The following is a 22745-nucleotide window of genomic DNA, read 5'->3' as shown; positions in this document are numbered from 1 at the left end:
GTCAGAAGCAAGGTTAGAACAATGCACTGGGTCTCTGCTTTGCTAAGTGTCATCAGCAGCAGCAGGTTGGCGAGGAGTAAGAAACAATTTGCATTTACGTCGCACCTTTCATGTTCTCGGGTCATCCCACAGACACTAAATTACTTTTGAAATTTAGTCACTGTTGTTATGGAGGCAAATGCAGCAGCCAGTTTGTGCACAGTAAGCGTCCGCAAACAGGAAATGTCCAGATAATCTGTTTGTAGTCACATTGGTTGAGGGATAAATGTTGACCAGATCAGCCAGACCCTGCTCTTCTTCAAATAGTGCCATAAGATTTTTCTTTTACATCTACCTGAAAGAGTAAGTGGTGCCTCGGTTTAATAGCTCTTCCAAAAGACAGCACCGCTGACAGAGCAGCACTCCCTCTGTATTGCACGGGAGTGACAGTCTGGATTCTATGCTCCAGTCTCTGGGGTGGGATTCTGACTTGGAGGCAGTTTCTACAGTTGATTCTACAGTTACAAGCAGTTGTTTAGAGTCCTGCCGTTAAAACTTGTTTCACTTACATTTTTAACAAGTTGAGAGTGAATCCCTCAAGCCTTTTTTTAATCTTTGTTAATTCTGACTTTGGGCTTCTGGTATTATTTATTTATATTTTGCAACCTGTCTCTATTTAAATCTCTATTTAAATTTAAACACAGAAGTCAATTTGCAAACGTCAAAGTTCCACATCAGCAATGAAATAAATGACCAGATCATCTGTTTTTCGGTGTTGGTTGAGTGATAAATGTTGGCCGAGACACCAGGGAGAACTCCCCTGATCTTCTTTGAAGAACATTGTGGGAACTTTTATGTCCACCTGAGAGAGCAAACGGGCCCTCGGTTTAACAATTCAGCTGAAAGAATGCACCTCCAGCAATGCAGCACACCCTCAATACTGCACTGGAAAGACAGCCTAGATTACATGCTCTAAACTCTGGAATGGGTCTTGAATCCACAACTTTCTGATACCAAAGTGAAAGTATTAAGGCAAATACCAAACACTGAATAACAGTGCAGAAGAGATTTACTAGAATGCTTCCTGGGTTGGGGGATTTTAGTTACACAGGAACAGCTGCATTTGTTTTCCTTAGAACAATGGAGATTGAGGGGAGATTTAATAGAAGTGTACAAGATTATGACAGGCTTAGATAATTTAGACAAGGAAAAACTGTTCCCATTAACTAATGGTACAAAGACTCGGAGACACATGTTGAAAGTTTTGGGCAAAAGATGCATAAATATGAGGAAGCAATTTTTTATGCAGTGGGTAGGAATGACCTGGAACTCGCTGCCCATAAGGGTGGTGGAAGCGGAGACGATCACAGAATCATTACAGTGCAGAAGGAAGCCATTTGGCCCATCGTGTCTGCACCAGCTCTCCGAAAGAACAATTCCCTCAATTCCATTTCCCTGCCTTCTCCTGCACGTTCTTCCTTTTCATATAACTGTCTAATTCCCTTTTGAATGCTTCAATTGAACCTGCCTCCACCACGTTCCAGACATTAAACACTCATTGCGTGAGAAGGTTTTTCCTCATGTCACTTTTGCTTCTCTTACCAAATACTTTAAATCTGTGCCCTCTCATTCTCGATCCTTTCACGAGTGGGAACAGTTTCTCTCTATCTACTCTGTCCAGACCCCTCATGATTTTGAATACCTCTATCAAATCACCTCTCAGCCTTCTCTTCTCCAAGGAAACAGTCCTAACTTCTCCAGTTTATCTTCATAACTGAAATTCCTCATGCCTGGAACCATTCTCATGAATCTCTTCTGTACTCTCTCCAATGCCCTCACGTTTTTCCTAAAGTGTGGTGCCCAGAACTGGATGTAATACTCTACCTGAGGCCAAACTAGTGTCTTACACAAGTTTAACACAACTTCCTTGCTCTTGTACTCTATGCCCCTATTGATAAAGCCCAGGGTACTGTATGCTTTATTAACCACTCTCTCAACCTGTTCTGCCACCTTCAATGACTTATGCACATATACACCTAGGTACCTCTGCCCCTGCACTTTAGAATTGCACCCTTTATTCTATATTGTCTCTTCATGTTCTTCCTACCAAAATGAATCACTTCACATTTCTCTGCATTGAACTTCATCTGCCACCTGTCTGCCCATTCCACCAACTTGTCTATGTCCTTTTGAAGTTCTACACTATCCTCCTCACAGTTCACAATGTTTCCAAGTTTCGTATCATCTGCAAACTTTGAAATTGTGCCATGTACACCAATGTCTAGATTATTAATATATATCAGGAAAAGCAAGGGTCCCAAAAATGATCCCTGGGGAACTCCACTACAAACCTTCCTCCAGCCCAAAAAACATCCATTAACCACTACTCTTGGTTTCCTGTCACTCAGCCAATTTTGTATCCATGTTGCTACTGTCCCTTTTATTCCATGAGCTACAAGTTTGCTCACAAGTCTGTTGTGTGGCACTGTATCAAATGCCTTTTGAAAGTCCATGTACACCACATCAACAGCATTACCCTCATCAACCCTCTCTGTTACCTCCTCAAAAACCATCTAGTTAGTTAAACATGATTTTCCCTTAAGAAATCCATGCTGGCTTTCCTTAACTAACTCACATTTGTCCATGTGACTACTGATTTAGTCCGGAATTATTTTTTCTAAAAGTTTTCCCACCACCAAAGTTAAACTGACTGGCCTGTAGTTGCTGGGCTTATCTTTAAACCCTTTTTTGAACAAGGGTGTAACATTTGTAATTCTCCAGTCCTCTGGCACCACCCCCGAGTCTAAGGAAGACTGAAAAATTATGGCCATTGCCTCTGTGATTTCCACCTTCACTTCCCTCAGTATCTTGGGAAGCATCTCATCTGGTCCTGGTACTTTATCCACTTTAAGCACAGACAGCCTATCCAGTACTTCCTCTTTATCAATTTTAAACCCCTGTAGAGTATGACTTACCTCCTCTTTCAACATTGCCTGGGTTTGCATCTTCTTCCTTGGTAAAGGCGGATGCAAAGTATTCATTTAATACTTCAGCTATGCCCTCTGCCTCCATGTGTAAATGTGTAAATCATTGATTTCAAGAGGAAGTTGGATGGTCTCCTGAGAGAATAGACTTGCAGGGTTATGGGGATTGAGCTGGGGAGTAGGACTGACTGCATAGCTCCTTGAAGAGCTAGCATAGACTCTATGGATGGAATGGCCCTCTTCTGTACTGTAAATGACTCTATGACTCTAATTCAGCAGTGACTGTCGCTGAATTTAAAATTGGGCAACACACTTTCTTACCCTGGAAATTGACCTCAATCTTTTTGTTATAACATTGACAGTAAGTTGTGGCCCAAAGTACAGTAACTGGGCTCAGCACTAGGTCTGTGATGAGCTACGAGTTCTGACAGGAGGGAGCAAGAACAGTGCAAAGTAACAATTCAGCATTCCAAAATAAAAAGAACTGTGGACTGTGTATCTAGAGTCATAGAGTTCTACAGCACAGAAACAGGCCTTTCTGCTGAGAGGTCATGTAATACATTGGGAAGGAGCTAGGGGCTCAGTCTGGACACTTGCAGTAATCTACCCACCAAAAACTGGTGACTGGTAGGGAAGTCCCTACCTCCTCAGCAGAAAGGCCAAAAGAATGAAGAGTACACAGTTCTTTTTATTTTGGAATGCTGAATTGTTACTGTGCACTGTTCTTGCTCTAGTGCTGAGCCCAGTTACTGTACTTTGGACCATGAACTTAGTGCCAATGTTATAACAAAAAGATTCAGGTTAATTGCCAGGGTAAGAAAGTGTGTTGCCCAATTTCTGAGGAATAACAGTGCCGGAGATCCACAGATAAAAGTGTGTAATCAACAGGAGACAGAGAGAGAGAGAGCCTGTGGGGAAACAATGCCAGAAATTCATAGATAAAACCAGGAAATCAACAGGACAGAGCAAACCAGAGGGAAAACAATGCTGGAAATGTACCAATAAAAGCAGGGAATCAATGGGTGACAGAAAGGGAGAGAGAGAAGGCACAAGACTGTGGGGAAAGACTATCAGAGATTCATAGATAAAACCAGGGAATCAGCAGGAGAAAGAGAGAGCGAGCATGAGAGAAAACAATGCCAGATATTTACAGATAAAAGCAGGGAGTCAGCAGAAGACAGAGAGAGCACTGGGAGAACAAATCAGCAAAAAAAAAATCAAGGAGTGACGCCACAGGACAGCAGGTAGGTTATTGGCTGTTCAGAGAGTCTGGCAGTGAGGAGCACATAACTGAACTCCTTCAAGGACAGAGCAGCAGAGCACAGTGAGTGAGAGCGTCAAGAAACAGAGTTAAAAAATAAACAAAAAGTATCGTCAGCACGAGCGGGTTAAGTATAACAGTAAATGAATTAATAATCATGGAATTAGCACAGAGCAAGTCGAGAGCCATTAATTAAAATTAATATTTTAAACAAGGTACTAACTAGATTCTAAAAGAGGGAATAGAGATTTTTTTTAGATCATGGATGGGCAGCTGAGACCTGCTGTTTGCAATTCTTGCACCATGTGGGAACTTAGAGAAGGTTGATGAAGAGAATATGATGGATGTTGTCTATATGGATTTTAAGAAAGCGTTTGACAAAGTACCACATAAAAGGCTGGTTATCAAAATTGAGACTCATGGAATAGGAAGGTCAGTGACAGCTTAGATAAAAGATTGGCTGAAGGACAGAAAAGTGAGTTGTGGTAAATGGTTGTTTTTCAGACTGGAGGATGGTAGACAGTGGTGTTCCTCAAGATACTAGGACCACTGTTTTTTATATATATATAGATATAAATGACTTGGATATTGGAATACCGAGTAAAACTTAGAGGTGTGGCAGTGAGGATGATACCAGTCGAGTGCAACAGGACATAGATAGGCTAGCAGAATGCATAGACACAAGTGACAGATGGAATTTAATACAGAAAAACATGAGGAGGTGATGCATTTTGGCAGAAGGGATAGGGAGAGGCAATATAGACTAAAGAGCATAGTTCTAAAGGAACTGAGGGACCTGGAGGTTCATGTGTATAGATCTTTGATGGTGGCGGATCATATTGAGAGCGTAGTTAGCAAAGCATACGGGATCTTGGACTTCATACATAGAGGTATTGAGTACAAAAGCAGGGAAGTTATGCTGAACCTTTATAAAGCTCTGGTTAGGCCACAACTAGAGTTTTGTGTCCAGTTCTGGTCACCACACTTTAGGAAAGGATGTGAGGGTCCTTGAGAGGGTGCAAAGGAGATTTACCAGAATGGTTCCAGGGATAAGGGATTTTAGCTGCAAGGTTAGGTTGGAGAAGCTGGGGTTGTTCTCCTTGGAGCAAAGGAGATTGAAGGGAGAATAGATAGAGGTGTACAAGATTATGACAGGTTTGGATAAGGTAGACAAAGAAAAGCTGTTTCAGTCAGTTGATGGTACCAGGACTGGGGACGCAGAATTGAGGTTTTGGGTAAGAGATGCAGGGGGGACATTAGGATGAATGTTTTTACGCAGCGAGTGGTAATGACCTGTAACTCGCTCAAGGGCAGTGGAAGCAGGGACAATGAATGTTTTCAAAATGAAATTGGTTGGGCACTTGAGGGAAATAAACTTGCAGGCTGCAGGGAAATGGGTCTGACTAAATTGCTGTACTGAGAGGGGGTATGGACTGAATGGGCCGAATGTCCTCTTTCGCTGCTGTAATGAATCTATGACTCATTGCAAAATCATTCAGCACTGCCACAGTGAAGTGTGTTTCCACATTTTCTAATGCTCCACTATATCTGCTCCTGCTCTTATTTTTTAACTTCAAGAAATATAAAATAAATTGATGCTGGGCATAGATTTCTTTATTTAAAGGGTAAGAAATGTTTGGAATAATCAACCAAGGGAGGTAACGGCAGCATAAAACATTAGGAACAGGAGTAGGCCACTCAGTCCCTTGAGTCTGCTCTGCCATTCAATTAGATCTTGGCTGATCTGTATCTTATCTCCATCCATCTGCTTGGTTATGTAACCCATAATACCTTACCTAACAAAAATCTATCAATCTCCGTTTTGAGATTTTCAATTGTGCCTCCACCAGCCTCAACAGTTTATTTGTGGGGGAGAGCTCCAGATTTCCACAACCTTTTTTGTGAAGAAGTGCTTTCTGACATCACCTCTGAATGGCCGAGCTTTAATAATGTTATACCCCTTTGATCTAGATTCCTGCACCAGAGGAAATAGCTTCTCTTTGTCTAAGCTATCAACTCCCTTGATCATTAGACTGTTTTTGGATACTGTAATGGGAGAGTTAGGGTCCAGGAGCAATGGGTTTTTCTCATTCTTATCTTTCCTTATATTCTTCTGCTGTTTTTACTGTACTTGGCTTTGCTCTACCTATTTGTACAGTTAATGGTGTGACTTCAGTGTAAGAAGGCTCCAGTGTCTGCATTGGTAAGGACAGCACATCAAACAGGAGGGTCTGTGTTGAGTTAGTTGCCCCCAGCACTGGTAGTAGCAAGGAGAACACAGTTGGCCTCTGTGCCCAGGAGCTAGGCCATGATTTCCACTTTTGATCACCATCAGTAACCCCTAATGGGTTTGTGTGCGCATGTTTGCATGAGAGACAGGATTGGGCAGGACTAATATGCCCCTCATATTGCACTCACTGGCTGAATTTAGTGAGCCCATCACGGGTCCCTGCAGCAGACCTGGAAGTGGGCACAGTCCCCGCTAGTCATGAGTGCGGCCGGCCCACTGCAATCACACAGTGGGCGGCCACTTTACGTAATGGAGGCACGGGGCCTGGCCAATTATGCAATGGGGTGGGTTTCGAGGCGCTGAATACAGTGTCAGATGACTCCGGAGCGGGTGCTGGTACCATGTCTAAAACCCTGCCAGCCCTGCTTGCATTGCTGCCTTATACCCATTTGCAGTTTCCTGGTCTCTGCTGAAGCCATTTATAGTAACTCATGAACCCCACCCCGAGTTTAGTTTAGAGATACAGCACTGAAACAGGCCCTTCGGCCCACCGAGTCTGTGCCGACCATCAACCACCCATTTATACTAATCCTACACTAATTCCATATTCCTACCACATCCCCATCTGTCCCTATATTTCCCTACCACCTACCTATACTAGGGGCAATTGCTAATGGCCAATTTACCTATCAACCTGCAAGTCTTTGGCATGTGGGAGGAAACCGGAGCACCCGGAGGAAACCCACGCAGCCACAGGGAGAACTTGCAAACTCCACACAGGCAGTACCCAGAATTGAACCCAGGTCGCTGGAGCTGTGAGGCTGCGGTGCTAACCACTGCGCCAGTGAAGGACACTGCAGGATTGCAGAGGCAAGACACAGGATGGCTCCCTCAAGATTCTCCTCCAGGCTGGAAGGGAAGGCAGGAGTCCTGTTCCCCAGCAATGGCAAGAAGATGTCCTCCCACCTGACCAAGCAAGCCTGGATGGAGATCGCAGAGGAGGTCAGCAGCGGTGGGATCGCCACCACCCCCCACCCCACTTCCCCCAAACATGGGGACAGTGCCGCAAGAGGGTCAATGACCTAGATCAAGGTGACCGCTCCATACTTCTGTCCTTTTTAGGGATTGCAAGTGGCTACACAGGAGGAAGCAGGACATGGGGAGGAAGGCACCACAAAAGTGCTGGCAAAGGGGGTTAGGCATCACCACATCCTGACAGATGCATGGCCGCATCTCGGCCACAGGTCACCCTATTTCACAACACACCCCCATTAACTCCCCTGAGAGCAGACGGGAGGTTGAGCTATATAGGAAACCCCGGTAGGGGACGAGGGGCTGCCATTAGCAAAACTGTCATGTTGATCTGTCTGCAAAGCATGACTATCTTTGTCATAACAGCAGGGAGACATCACGGACTGACAGATGTATCCCAGACATCGGTCTCTCTTGACAGCTGAAGGGGAGGCACTGGAGAAAGCGGGGACCCAGAGCGGCTGCTCAATAGCTGATGGTGAGCCAGGAGTCTCCACACAAGAGAGTGAGCATTGTCTTCAAATGACACACAGTTCACTTCTGGAGATCCACCTCACGTAGGGTTGGCATGATGAGATCTGCACAGCCTAACCTACACAAGATTGTGTTCTGTCATGCAGATTGTTGTCCACAGGAGACTCCAGCTGAAAGGGGAGATCATTCAAACTCTGAGGAGGACCCGCAGTCAGAGGATGCACTGTCACATGACTCTCCTGCACCTTCCACCAGGGCAGATAATTTCACCTTGGTGGGTTGTTGCTCAGCTTTAGAATCAGGGTCACAAGCTGGTGAGAGCACAGCACACGTGCCCGAGCAGCTGGATGAGGCTGAGAAAGCCGAGGCCTCCGACAGTCAGAGGACTGTGGGTGGCCAGGCCCAGGCTGAGCCCCAGGCAGATGACAAGCCTCTGGTGTCAACAGCACTGGGCATGCTGGAGCTGCAGAGAGGGGTAAGGCAACATCTGTCAGAGATGCCAGAGGCAATGCACAGCCATGAATGGATGCTGGAGGAATCCATCCATGCCACGAGTGCTGCCATGTCTCAGGCATATGAGTGCAGGGCTTCATCCATCGAGAGGTAGGTGACCCTCATGGAGAGCCAGATCTTGCAGATGCGCACAGACCTGCACACCATCACCTTGGCTATGAGCTTGCGGAGCAGTGACAAGGCGAGAGAAAGACAAGGCACCTGGCGTCTTCTCCAAGTCCTCATCCTTCTCTGGTCAGCAGGGATGTTCAGGTGAGCCTTGAAAGAGAGGAGGAGAGGCTGACCTTCACAGCTGGGGCTCCCTTCAGGGTTCTCTGAGTGTAGACAGTGGCTCTTCAGCCCCTCTGCCTGTGAGCCCAGCTCCAATAGCCACGACGCTTGAAGAGAGTCTTGCACCAGTGCAGGAAACCCTCAGGCAGCCAGAGGACTGCCGTCAAAGTCATCACAGGCCAAGAGGCAGCCTGATCAGCAGCCTGCCTCCAGCCTAGCTGCTAGCATAGGAGCTCCTAGAAGCATTTGTAAATGTACAAAGAATACCACCTAGACACACTTGGGGTTTCATGGGTGTTTGACATTTGCCATTTGTTTGGTCTTATAAAGTTTTTTTGTTTTTGAAATATTTTTTCATACCTTAACTGTGATATGCTGACTTCACCCTTCTCCCTCATTGGGCTGCCAGTGTATATACGAACATATGAATGTAGGCACAGCCCTCATTTGATTAGCACCTCCCCTGGGCCACAGCACGTGGTTAAGCTGGACACTAGGCACGGAAGACAAGCAGAAAGGAGACTGAATGCACTGAGGTGAGTCTTTATTGATTTCATCTGAGAGGCAATCATGGTGGCTGGAAGCGGGTAAGTATGAGACTGTCTCTTGCCTCCTTGGCCTGTCACTGTATGTGCCTGGCTTCCAGTACAAGGCGTTCAACATCCAGTGCTCCTGCTCATCATCCTCCTCCACATCCTCCTCGACAGTTGAGGAGTGGTGGTCAATCATGTCCTCGTCATGCAAAGCCTCCTGCCTCTGCAGTGCTAGATTGTGCAGAGCACAGTAGACCACCACAATACCCCAGACCCTCGCTGGGGCATACTGCAGATCTCCACTGGATTGATCCAGGCAACGGAATCTCATCTTCAGCAGCCCAATGACCTGCTCGATGGTAACCCGGGTGGAGCTATGGCCAGTGTTGTACCTCTCCTCTGCTGCAATGCAAGGGATCCTCACAGGAGTGAGTAGCCATGTCTTCAATGGGTAGCCCTTGTCCCTGAGAATCCATCCTTGAAGGCATGCGAGGTGCACCAGGGACTCTCGAAGTACGTAGGCGTCGTGGCTGCTTCCCAGGAAACAGGCACAGACCTACAGGAAACATGTCCGGTGGTCACAGATCAACTGAACATTGATGGAATGGAAGCCCTTCCTGTTGATGAAGGTGGCTGGCTGGTTAGTTGGATCCTTAATGGCCACATGCATGCAATCTATTACACCTTGTACTTGGGAAAATCCAGCAATGGCCCCGAAGCCGATGGCCTTCTTGGCCTGACTGTCAGGGTCAGTTCGGTAGCGCACATAGTCACTGGCTCTCTTGAACCCTCTTGATGCAGCGGTGAGCTGCTGCCTGGGAGACACCACACATGTCGGCAGTGGATCTTTGAAATGATCCAGAAGCATAAAGGTTAAGTGGCACTGTGATCTTCAAGGCCACTGGCATAGGGTGACACCCATAGGTTGCAACTTGTCATGCAGCAATGCGCATAAGTCAGTGGTGGCCTCCATGGAGAGCCATAGGGGGAATTTTATGCTCTCCCCCACAGCGGGTATGGAGGTGAGGGAAGTATAAAATTGGGTGGAATGATGGCAGGGGTGGGTTTCCACCAGCATCCCACCTCTGCCAAAATTTAGTCTGGGGTGGGAAGGCCTGCAACCTGCCTTCTTTCCCCATCGCCAATTGAGGCCCTTAACTGGGCTGTTATTCTCCAATTAAAGGCCTCATCTCGCCTCCACAATTAGCCATCCAGCAGGCATCCCTGTCGCCACATGGGAAACACAGCATGAGAAACCGTGTGGGCTGCTTGTCAGCTTTGGGGGTGGTGGGGGGGTGGGGTCACTTGTTAAAAGGCACTTAGTGCCTGAACACGGGAACCGGCATCGGGAAGTAGGGGAGCCCTGCTTAGAAACTTCCCCCTGCCCTTGCTAGCGACCCCCCTCATTTCCCCCCCCCCACCACGACACCCACCCAGTGAGACCCCTCCTGCCCTGACCTGCCTGTGGCCTGGATCCAGCACCACTCCTCGGCCTTCAGTAATTTCCTCTGACAGCAGCCACTGCCTCCGTGGTGGCACTGCTTGGTGGTAGAGCTGCCAGCCTTTGGTTGGCCAGTAGCTCTCTGAGGGTGGGACTTCCGGTGACAGGGTCCTTGATCCTGTGGAAGGCCCGTTGCTGTCCAGTTAAGTGTCTGATTGGTACTAGATTTGGCGGGCCTTCCAGAGAAGAGGCAACGCAGGGTTCTCGGTGTCGCTTTTTCCAGATGTTGGGGCCACTGTCACCAGGATAAGATCCTGGCTGTAGTCTTTGCTGACAATGCCACTTGGACATTTGAAGGTAGTCAAGTTGAGTCCAGTACACTCTCTGATGCAGGTGGGCCCTTCTTAGCATGGCTGGCTGCTGCTACTCTCGTTGTGGAGCTTCATGGGCAGACATAGCTACCTCCTGGGCCTCCCTCTGTCGGAGGCGCTGCATCACACCACAGAGGTCCAAAAAGACAGGGTGTATGAGACCCATGTCAGCTAATCAGTAAGCCTCCAGAGCGCTGTCCTTGCAGAGACGATCAATTACATGTTAATGTATTAAAACTATCTATTCAGCAATTTAAATTGTACTCTTGTCACGTCAAGGCAGCAGTACTGCCTTGGTGCTTTCCCGCCACTGACTATTTCCGGAACCGACGTCATAACGCCAGATTTCCAGGTGGATTAATCTGAAGCAATTTTCTGGCCCCACCACACCTCCATTCCCACTCCAAAAGGGGTAACTATATCCAGCCCACTGTCTAGTCTTGCACTGGAGGAAAGGCCACTTGAGCAGCTGGCAGTTGTAGAGCTGTAGGGTAACTTCTTGGGCATTTTAATCGGTGCCTTACCCATTGGGAGGCCTTATTAGGAAAGAAACCGTGCAGCCTTTGATTTTTCAACTATTAATTTCCTAATATGGGCTCCTAGTGGGCTAGGTCCTACACGAGAATACGCCAAAGAGAAAACGTACCTCAGTGGCTTCAGCAAGGGCGGACAGCAGAACTGCAAGTTGCCTCCTGAGATCTTGGCATATCCGCAACTTGCAAGAAAAGCCTTGTCTTTTAATTTGCTCTCAGGGTGTGACTAAGGCTGCATTTTATTGCCGTAAAAAGATGGTGAGCCTCCTTAGCAATTGTTTTCACCATAAAACTGAGTGACTTGCTAGGCCACTTCAGTGGGTATTGAAAGTCAACCACCTAGTATGTTTTAAAGTCATGTGTAGGAGTGGTAAGGTCCTTACTCTGAAGGGCATTTGGTGAGCCTGTTGGGTTTTTAGAACAATCCAGAGTTTTCCCCTGTGCCAACCCACAAATTAATGCGTTCATCAAATTCAGTTTCACCAAGTTTCATTGTGGTATATGCGCTCTTAACCTTTGTGGTGCTAGTCTAGTGCCTTTAACCATTAGTTAACATGACCATGTTCAGATCAACGTGTGAAACTGTGTTGGTGCACATTGGAGTGACTTGAACTGGGCCCCAGGGCTTTTGAAATGTATCCTGCTCTGTGTAAATCAGCCACTGTTTTGACTGGCACAAGGTAACATGATAAAAAACTGAATGAAAAGAAGTTGGGAATGTATTTTATAAAGCTTGTGAACAATCATAACATCTTTGTGCTTTTCTCCACCCCCCTTCCCCACCCCCCCCCCCCCGCCCTCCCCCTTCTTCTTGTCCCTTCCTCCCCAGTATTCCAAATATCACTGAAGAGACAGCGAGAGACGCATTCATTCAGTTTGCAACCAGCAAATGTTGCTTCAGCACCAGTCCTGCCAAAGAGATGGTCTTTCGAGATTTAAGAGCGTGTAATACCTACAGAGTAAGTGATACTCTTTTTTAAAAAAAGGGAAAACTTGCATTAAACACAGTGTCTTATCCATCTCCAAGAACGATCCCAGAGTTTCAGATGAATTATTTTTGAAGTAAGACATTTTCCAATAGTTTTTCAATCCCAGTTCATTCCTCGTACTGATGAAAAATAGTTTCCAATATTTAATTGCTAATGATACAGACCTTAGGTTTTCTGATTGTAATGCCAACATTAATCCATTTAAAATAACTAGATTCTCATCTGCATCATGATTGGACACCCGAGGTCTTGTTACCTTCCTTAGTTTCCTTTTTGGTGACACTTATCAGTGTTTTCAATAATTGTTTATTAGATGGTTGATACTTTGATTTGCCCTTATCTGGGATGGTTAGTACTTTGATTTGCTCTTATATAGAATGGTTGGAGCCTAACTTTGGGTAACTGAATAGCCACGGGAACATTGTTACGACCTCAGTGAGACCATTAACATTAAAACACGAGATATGAACTCCCCAGACCAATTTAAAGAATTACACAATAATAAGATTTCACGTTTTAAGACTTTTTACGATAACTAAACTAAAAATCAACATTAACTAAACAGTACTTTGTTAGTAGCTAATACACTAAATTACAGAGAAAGGTATTTCCTTGTAACGTATTAAAACACTTGAAAACCCCACACCACATTTATACGTTACACAGTGTTCTCGTTGAAGTGATATCTTTGCAGTTAAAAGTCGCAAACTCCTCCCAGTTACAATGGGTTGGATCTCCCATTCCTTCTCAAAGTCAATGTCCTCTTGCTCACTTCCTCCGAGCACTTTCAACCTGGATTTCCGTAAATAACGCAATTGTTGGTGACCCCATTGTTCTTTCTTACTCCGCAAATCTCAGCTTTCAAATTAGGTTCAAGTCTTAGCAGCCTTTCGCTCTGTATCAGTGTTTTAAGAGCAGATGTTTTCTCTCTCTCTCGTCTGAGGCTGCCACTGTTGGTCTCTGTGTGTTCCGAGCTTTCTCACCAGGTCATTTTTTAAAAATTCATTCACGGGGTGTGGGCGTCGCTGGCCAGGCCAGCATTTTTGCCCATCCCTAATTGCCCTTGAGAAGGTGATGGTGAGCTGCCTTCATGAACCGCTGCAGTCCATGTGGAGTAGGTACACCCACAGTGCTGTTCGGAAGGGAGCTCCAGGATTTTGACCCAGCGACAGTGAAGGAACGGCGATATAGTGCCAAGTCAGGATGGTGTGTGACTTGGAGGGGATCTTGCAGCTGGTGGTGTACCCATGCATTTGCTGCCCTTGTCCTTCTAGTTGGTAGAGGTCGCGGGTTTGGAAGGTGCTGTCTAAGGAACCTTGGTGCGTTCCTGCAGTGCATCTTGTAGATGGTACACACTGCTGCCACTGTGCGTCGATGGTGGAGGGAGTGAATGTTTGTGGATGGGTGCCAATCAAGCGGGCTGCTTTGTCCTGGATGATGCCGAGCTTCTTGAGTGTTGCTGGAGCTCTACCCATCCAGGCAAATGGAGAGTATTCCATCACACTCCTGACTTGTGCCTTGTAGATGGTGGACAGGCTTTGGGGAGTCAGGAGGTGAGTTACTTGCCGCAGGATTCCTAGCCTCTGACCTGCTCTTCTGGCCACGGTATTTACATGGCTACTCCAGTTCAGTTTCTGGTCAATGGTAGACCCAAGGATGTTGATAGTGGGGGATTCAGCGATGGTAATGCCATTGAATGTCAAGTAGAGATGGTTAGATTCTCTCTTGTTGGAGATGGTCATTGTCTGGCACTTGTGTGGCGTGAATGTTACTTGTCTTTTATCAGCCCAAGCCTGGATATTGTCCAAGTCTTACTGCATTTCAACACGGACTGCTTCAGTATCTGAGGAGTCACGAATGGTGCTGAACATTGTGCTATCATCAGCGAACATCCCCACTTCTGACCTTATGATTGAAGGAAGGTCATTGATGAAGCAGCTGAAGATGGTTGGGCCTAGGACACTACCCTGAGGAACTCCTGCAGTGATGTCCTGGAGCTCAGATGATTGACCTCCAACAACCACAGCCAGCTTCCTTTGCGCTAGGTATGACTCCAACCAGCGGAGGGTTTTCCCCCTGATTCCCATTGACCTTAGTTTTGCTCGAGCTCCTTGATGTCAAGGGCAGTTACTCTTACCCCACCTCTGGAGTTCAGCTCTTTTGTACATGTTTGAACCAAGGCTGTAATGAGGTCAGGAGCTGAGTGGGCCTGGCGGAACTCAAACTGAGCATCACTGAGCAGGTTATTGCTAAGCAAGTGCTGCTTGATGGCACTGTTGATGACACCTTCCATCACTTTACTGATGATTGAGAGTAGACAGATGGGGCGGTAATTGGCTTATTGTGTACAGGACATACCTCGGCAATTTTCCACATTGCAGGGTAGATGCCAGTGTTGTACTGGAACAGCTTGGCTAGGGGCGCGCCAAGTTCTGGAGCACAGGTCTTCAGTACTATTGCCGGAATATTGTCAGGGCCCATAGCTTTTGCAGCATCCAGTGCCTTCAGTCATTTCTTGATGTCATGCGGAGTGAATCGAATTGGCTGAAGTCTGGCATCTGTGATGCTGGGGACTTCAGGAGGAGGCTGAGATTGATGATCAACTCGGCACTTCTGGCTGAAGATTGTTGCAAATGCTTCAGCCTTATCTTTCGCACTGATGTGCTGGGCTCCCCCATCATTGAGGATGGGGATATTTGTAGAGCCACCCCCTCCAGTTAGCTGTTAAATTGTCCACCACCAATCACGGCTGGATGTAGCAGGACTGCAGAGCTTAGATCTGATCCGTTGGTTATGGGATCGCTTAGCTCTGTCTATCGCATGCTGCTTATGCAGTTTGGCACGCAGATGTAGAAACTGTGTTGTAGCTTCACCAGGTTGACACCTCATTTTGAGGTATGCCTGGTGCTGCTCCTGGCATGCCCTCCTGCACTCTTCATTGAACCAGAGTTGGTCTCCTGGCTAGATGGTTATGGTAGAGTGGGGGATATGCCGGGCCATGAGATTACAGATTGTGGTTGAGTACAATTTTGCTGCTGCTGATGGCCCACAGCGCCTCATGGATGCCCAGTTTTGCATTGCTAGATCTGTTCGAAATCTATCCCATTTAGCACGGTGATAGTGCCACACAACACGAAGGAGGGTATCCTCAATGTGAAGGCGGGACTTTGTCTCCACAACGACTGTGTGATGGTCACTCCTACCAATGCTGTCATGGACAGATGCATCTGCGTCAGGCAGATTGGTGAGGACGAGGTCAAGTATGTTTTCCCCTCTTGTTGGTTCCCTCACCACCTGTCGCATGCCCAGTCTAACATATATGTCCTTTAGGACTCGGCCAGTTCGGTCAGTAGAGGTGCTACCGAGCCACTTTTAGTGATGGACATTGAAGTTCCCCCACCCAGAGTAAATTTTGTGCCCTTGCCACCCTCAGTGCTTCCTCCAAGTGCTGTTCAACATGGAGGAGTACTGACTCATCAGCTGAGGGAGAGCAGTAGGTGGTAATCAGCAGGAGATTTCCTTGTCCTTGTTTGACCTGATGCCATGAGACTTCATGGGGTCTGGAGTCGATGTTGCGGACTCCCAGGGCTCCCGACTGTATACCACTGTACCACCACCTCTGCTGGGTCTGTCCTGCCGGTGGGACAGGACTTACCCGGGGATGGTGATGGCAAAGTCTGGGACATTGTTTGTCAGGTATGATTCCGTGAGTATGACTATGTCAGGCTGTTGCTTGACTAGTCTGTGTGGGACAGTTCTCCCAACTTTGGCACAAGCCCCCAGATGTTCGTAAGGAGGACTTTGCAGTGTCGACAGGGCTGGGTTTGCCATTGCCGTTTCTGGTGCCTAGGTCAATGCCGGGTGGTCCGTCTGGTTTCATTCCTTTTTTTTTATTGACGTCGTAGCGGTTAGATACAACTGAGTGGCTTGCTAGGCCATTTCAGAGGGCATGTAGGAGTCAAAAACATTGCTGTGGGTCTGGAGTCACATGTAGACCAGACCAGTTAAGGACAGCAGATTTCCTTCCCTAAAGGACATTAGTGATCCAGATGGGTTTTTACAACAATTGACAATGGTTTCATGGCCATCATTGGACTAGCTGTTTTTTAATTGCAGGTTTATTAGTTGAATTCAAACTCCACCTTCTGCTGTGGTGGGATTTGAACCCATGTCCCCAGAGCAATACGCTGGGTCTCTAGGTTACTAGTCTAGTGATAATACCACTACACCACCACCTCCCCCTAACACTGGTCTTGGTTTGTTAACTGTGTTGTGGCTCGAGCGTGGAATCATCTTTATGCACTTTATGGGAGAAGGGAGGACTGAGAATAAAGTTGACGAGGCAATTTCTTTACAGACCTTTGAAGGAGGGGAGAGAGGTAGCAAAGCAGAGTGCCCTAGTTACAAAAAGCAGGGGCACAGTAAATGAGCACGAGCCTGCATGGATGGAGGGAGTGAAACAAGTGCAATAAGTCAGCTTCATTGGAACAGAAGGTGGGAAAGATAGCTCAGATAGCGCAATTTGAAAATCAACACCTTAAAATGGTGGTTGGAGTGAATGGGGCAGGAAACCAGATCTGTGGCTCCAATGTGTCAATAACCCAATACTGATAAAACCAGACTGCACTATATATTGCTGAGTCTTGCGCTAGAAATTTAACTTTTAACAAAATATTATGGACATAAAGTCTTTATAGGTCCTAAAGCATTGCTAAACAAGGTTCATTTTACTTCAGTATCGCCTAGAGAGCTTCACTGAATCCAGATCAACAGAGTGGAAGATGGTGCCTTATAAAGGTAAGCATGTAACTACAAAACAATTTGAACCTAAAGTATGTCGGACCTTCATAGGGACCCCCAATACCAATTGATACAGATTGAAGGCACACTATTGGATATATTTTTACATAGGCATAGGCCTCGATGCCACGGCAGTTGATTCTGTGGGTCAGTCAGTAGCTGATGTCGTTCACCTTTAGCAACTTCTTTGAGTTTCCAATTGGCACAAGTTTTTTAAAGTCCATTCTGCTTTCCCATGCTCCTGGCCAGCACCTAGGTCTTGTCCTCAAATGTGGCCTATGACCTACTCAGACAAGGTACCTCCCAATGCTTCTTGACCTCCGTTCTCCCACATATTTCCCTTCCAGCTACTAGCCCTTCTACTGTCAATTTCTACCCTTGAAAAGACTGCCACATCTTTGTTGTCTAGCATCCTCTCTAACCCTGACTTCCCCGCCTCCTGCAGTGATGCGTCTGTTGATCCTCTTCGTGACGAACTCACCTCCACCTTTATAAAAGCAAAATACTGCGGATGCTGGAAATCTGAAATAAAAACAAGAAATGCTGGAACCACTCAGCAGGTCTGGCAGCATCTGTGAAAAGGGAAGCAGAGTTAACGTTTCGGGTCAGTGACCCTTCTTCGGAACTGACAAATATTAGAAAAGTCACAGGTTATAAGCAAGTGAGGTGGGGTGGGGCAAGAGATAACAAAGGAGGTCTAGATTGGACCAGGCCACATAGCTGACCAAAAGGTCACGGAGCAAAGGCAAACAATATGTTAATGGTGTGTTGAAAGACAAAGCATTAGTACAGATTAGGTGTTAATACACTGAATATTGAACAACAGCAAGTGCAAACCTGAAAAAAAACAGTGGGTAAGCAAACTGAACAAACTAAGATGAAATGAAATAAATGCAAAAAAAAAAAGATGGTAAAAAATGTAAAAAAGAATGTAAAAAAAAAAGGAAGAAAAAATAACTAAAAATGAAAGTAAAATGGGGGGCTGTCATGCTCTGAAATTATTGAACTCAATGTTCAGTCCGGCAGGCTGTAGTGTGCCTAATCGGTAAATGAGATGCTGTTCCTCGAGCTTGCGTTGATGTTCACTGGAACACTGCAGCAATCCCAGGACAGAGATGTGAGCATGAGAGCAGGGGGGAGTGTTGAAATGGCAAGCAACCGGAAGCTCAGGGTCCTGCTTGCGGACTGAGCGGAGATGTTCCGCAAAGCGGTCACCCAGTCTGCGCTTGGTCTCCCCAATGCAGAGGAGACCACACTGTGAGCAGCGAATACAGTATCCTACAAATAAATCGCTGCTTCACCTGAAAGGAGTGTTTGGGGCCTGGGATAGTGAGGAGTGAGGAGGTAAATGGGCAGGTATTACACCTCCTGCGATTGCAGGGGAAGGTGCCATGGGACGGGGACGAGGTGGTGGGGGTAATGGAGGAGTGGACCAGGGTGTCGCGGAGGGAACGATCCCTTCGGAATGCTGACAGGGGAAGGGAGGGGAAGATGCGACTGGTAGTGGCATCACGCTGGAGGTGGCGGAAATGGCGGAGGATGATCCTTTGGATATGGAGGCTGATGGGGTGAAAAGTGAGGACAAGGGGAACCCTGTCACGGTTCTGGGAGGGAGGGGAAGGGGTGAGGGTAGAGGTGCGGGGAATGGGTCGGACACAGTTGAGGGCCCTGTCAACCACAGTGGGGGGAAATCCTCGGTTGAGGAAAAAGGAGGTCCTATCAGAAGCAGCGTCATGGAAGGTAGCGTTATCAGAGCAGATGCGTCGGAGACGGAGAAACTGGGAGAATGGAATGGAGTCCTTACAGGAGGTAGGGTGTGAAGAAGTGTAGTCGAGGTAGCTGTGGGAGTCGGTGGGCTTATAATGGATATTAGTAGACAACCTATCCCCAGAGATGGAGACAGAGAAGTCGAGGAAGGGAAGGGAAGTGTCAGAGATGGACCATGTAAAGGTGAGAGAAGGGTGGAAATTGGAAGCAAAGTTGATAAAGTTTTCGAGTTCGGGGCGGGAGCAGGAAACGGCACCGATACAGTCATCAATGTACCGGAAAAAGAGTTGGGGGAGGGGGCCTGAGTAGGACTGGAACAAAGAATGCTCGACATATCCCACAAAAAGACAGGCATAACTAGGACCCATGCGGGTACTCATTGCGACACCTTTTACTTGAAGGAAGTGCGTGGAGTTGAAGGAGAAGTTGTTTAATGTGAGAACAAGTTCAGCCAGGCGGAGGAGGGTGGTGGTGGATGGGGACTGGTTGGGCCTCTGTTCCGGGAAGAAGTGGAGAGCCCTCAAGCCATCCTGGTGGGGGATGGAGGTGTAGAGCGATTGGACGTCCATAGTGAAGAGGAGGCGGTTGGGACCAGGAAACTGGAAAATGTCAAAATGACGTAGGGCGTCAGAAGAGTCACGGATGTAGGTGGGAAGAGACTGGACCAGCGGAGAAAAGATAGACTCTAGATAGGAAGAAATAAGTTCAGTGGGGCAGGAGCAGGCTGACCCAATGGGTCTGCCGGGACAGTCCCGTTTGTGGATTTTGGGAAGGAGGTAGAAGCGGGCTGTCCGGGGTTGTGGGACTATGAGGTTGGAAGCTGTAGAGGGAAGATCTCCAGAGGAGATGAGGTCAGTGACAGTCCTTTGGACGGTGGCTTGATGTTCTGTGGTGGGGTCATGGTCCAGAGGGAGGCAGGAAGAAGTGTCCGTGAGTTGGCGTTGAGCTTCTGCAAGGTAGAGGTCGGTACGCCGTACGACATCAGCACCACCCTTGTCTGCAGGTTTGTGTTTTTGTTTCACCTCCACCTTTGATGTCCTCATCGCCCTCAGATAGTTTGGATTTAGTTAGCAGTATAATAATGCATTTGTCTGAATTTAGGAAAAAATACTGCAGCATTCCTAAGAGCACCTAAGGTGATATGTTCCTGGAGCTCAATCATATCCAACATTATTTGAGAGATTTAGTTCTCCTGATTTTAGTACCTGCTAATGGTTCCCGAAGGTTCTGATGGTCTCTTGCTGTTTTAGGTCAGTTCGTTGATGGCAGTGTCTATGGGATTCCTCCCCTTCCCTGGGATATAATCATTGAGAGACCTTCAATGTTTCAGGACCATGTCAGTAAAGTCCCAGTTCCACACACTTCATCTATAAAGGTAAGTCTTCACATTGGAGAAAGTTTCCTCTGTGTCAGCTGCAGTGAAACCACTTTATAAAGAATGCATTATGAATTTCACTACACCCACGGTTCTCTGTATAGAATATTGTAATTGTCTAAAAAGAAAGCCTTAAGAAATCAGCCAAATTGGATTTGATGATCATTGATGTGTTAGACTAGCATGGAGCTAATTTTGGAAGCAATATCAAATATATAAATGGCAAAAAGCTAAGTTAGAATTGGAGTTTGGAGGATAAAATCCCTCTTACTGTGTCCAGAAACTCCAACCTAGCACAGTGATGGTTATTAAAAGGCCTGGTTATCCATCATTTACACCAAGTAGAGATTCTCAAAATGTATATACTCTGAGCTCCACGTGATAAATATGCCTCATCTCCCTTGTGAAAATTCTTGATGGTTTTAGTCATCCAGGGAAATCAGGAGAGTTTGTTTCTACTTGTGTCAAATGAGTTTTTAACTGTCGGAGTATGAGTGTTTCCCAAAAGGAAGGAATAAAATGAGCCATAATCCTACTTGCTGATGTCTAATGTAGGACATAAGTTTGTAATCTTGTATCGTCGTGTAACTTTAAAGGGTGCTGACTGCACAGCAGAGTGTTTTCTAAAGCTTGTTTTTACTTAGAGAGATGTTTTTGTCACAATGATGTCACACTTACAAGCTGGTTGGCCCAGCAAGAGTTAACTGAATTTGATTGAGAAACATGACAGCCTGAAGTTGGCATCCTGCCCTGTAGATATTCTGTGCAGATCTCTGCTTTAAATAGAGCAAGAATTAATTCACTTTTAGTGGTTTGTAGATGAGCTGACAAGAACAGAACCAAAGCTAATCATGCGTAATTGCGTTTCTTTCTCAGGCGTGTAACTCATGCATGGCAATGGGCAAAATAGCATGTGTCAAATGCACTGCAACTGGAAGGGTAAGTACTGAACTTGAGAGCTTCTCATTTGGTTTTGCAGTAGGTTTGCCTGGAAGTTACTTATGAAGACCAAAGAGTAAATTCAAAGAGGCTGCTGTTCCAACTGCTCACTCGCTGGAAATGCAGGTCGCAGATTAAAAGCCTATCTGCAACCCATACTCCCATTGAACGATGTTCTGTGCTGGGATCACAGCCTTGCTGAATTTACACTTGTCCATCTCAATTCCACGACAGTTTTTCATATCATAGAAGGAGGCTATTGGACCCATTGTGCCTCTGCCAGCTTGTTGGTAGAGTTACGCAATTAGTCCCACTCCCCTGCTCTTTTCCCATAGCCCTGTAAATGTTTTCACTACTAGCATTTAGTCTGAATGTTACTACTGAATCTGCTTCCTCCACTCTTTCAGGCATTGCATTCCAAATCATGACAACTCCCCATGTTTAGAAAAAAATGCTTCCTCATGTCACTTCTGGTTCTTTTACCGATCACCTAAAATCTGTGTCCTCTGGTTACCTTACGATCCTTCTACCACTAGCAACAGTTTCTCCTTATTTACTCCATCAAAACCATTCATGATTGTGAACATCTCTACCAAATTTCCTCCTGAACCTTCTCTGCTCTAAGGAGAACAACCTCAGCTTCTCCAGTCTCTCCACATAACTGAAGTCCCTCATCTCTGAAACCATTCTAGTCAATCTCTTTGGCATCCTCTGCAAGGCCTTGACAACCTTGCTAAAGTGTGGAATCCAGAATTGAATGCAATTATATAATTATAAAGTATTTACAGCACTGAAATAGGCCATTCAGCCCAACAAGTCTATGCCAGTGTGTATGCTCCCCATGAGTCTCTTTCCCACCCTTTTTCATCTAACCCCATCAACATATTCTTTTATTCCTTTCTCCCTCATGTGTTTATCTAACTTGCCATTAAATGCATCTACGATATTCGTTTAAACCAATCCATGTGATAGTGAGTTTCATATTCTAACCAATTTCTCAGTAAAGAAGTTTCTTCTGAATTCCTTATTGGATTTATTACTGACTATCTTATATTTTTGGCCCCTAGTTCTGGCCTCTCCCACAAATGGAAACTACTTCTTCTAAGTCTACTGCTTCAGTCATTTTGAGAATTTTGAAGACCTCTATCAGGTCACCTATCAGTCTCTTTTCTGGAGAAAAGAGGTCCAGCCTGTTGTGATTTCCTAACCTTGTGTTAGCGACTACTACACACAAGGCACTGACCACTCGAGACG

At 46.3% G+C, this 22745-nt stretch overlaps 1 protein-coding gene across 1 annotated transcript in view; it reads left to right on the top strand.

Annotated features, from left to right (window-relative positions):
- The window catches only part of ssuh2.4 (ssu-2 homolog, tandem duplicate 4), a 71706-nt gene that overhangs the window by 22646 nt on the left and 26315 nt on the right, over nucleotides 1-22745 (top strand). Inside the window, exons 5-8 of the mRNA XM_068051442.1 lie at nucleotides 12451-12580; nucleotides 17347-17407; nucleotides 20428-20552; nucleotides 21429-21491. Coding sequence (XP_067907543.1) covers nucleotides 12451-12580; nucleotides 17347-17407; nucleotides 20428-20552; nucleotides 21429-21491 — 379 coding nt within the window. The remainder of the gene's footprint in view (nucleotides 1-12450; nucleotides 12581-17346; nucleotides 17408-20427; nucleotides 20553-21428; nucleotides 21492-22745) is intronic.

This window comes from Heterodontus francisci, chromosome 19 (genome assembly GCF_036365525.1).
Source record: "Heterodontus francisci isolate sHetFra1 chromosome 19, sHetFra1.hap1, whole genome shotgun sequence".
Lineage (NCBI taxonomy): Eukaryota > Metazoa > Chordata > Chondrichthyes > Heterodontiformes > Heterodontidae > Heterodontus > Heterodontus francisci.
Note: the sequence above shows the minus strand (reverse complement) of the source record. Positions and strands in the feature narration are given on the sequence as shown.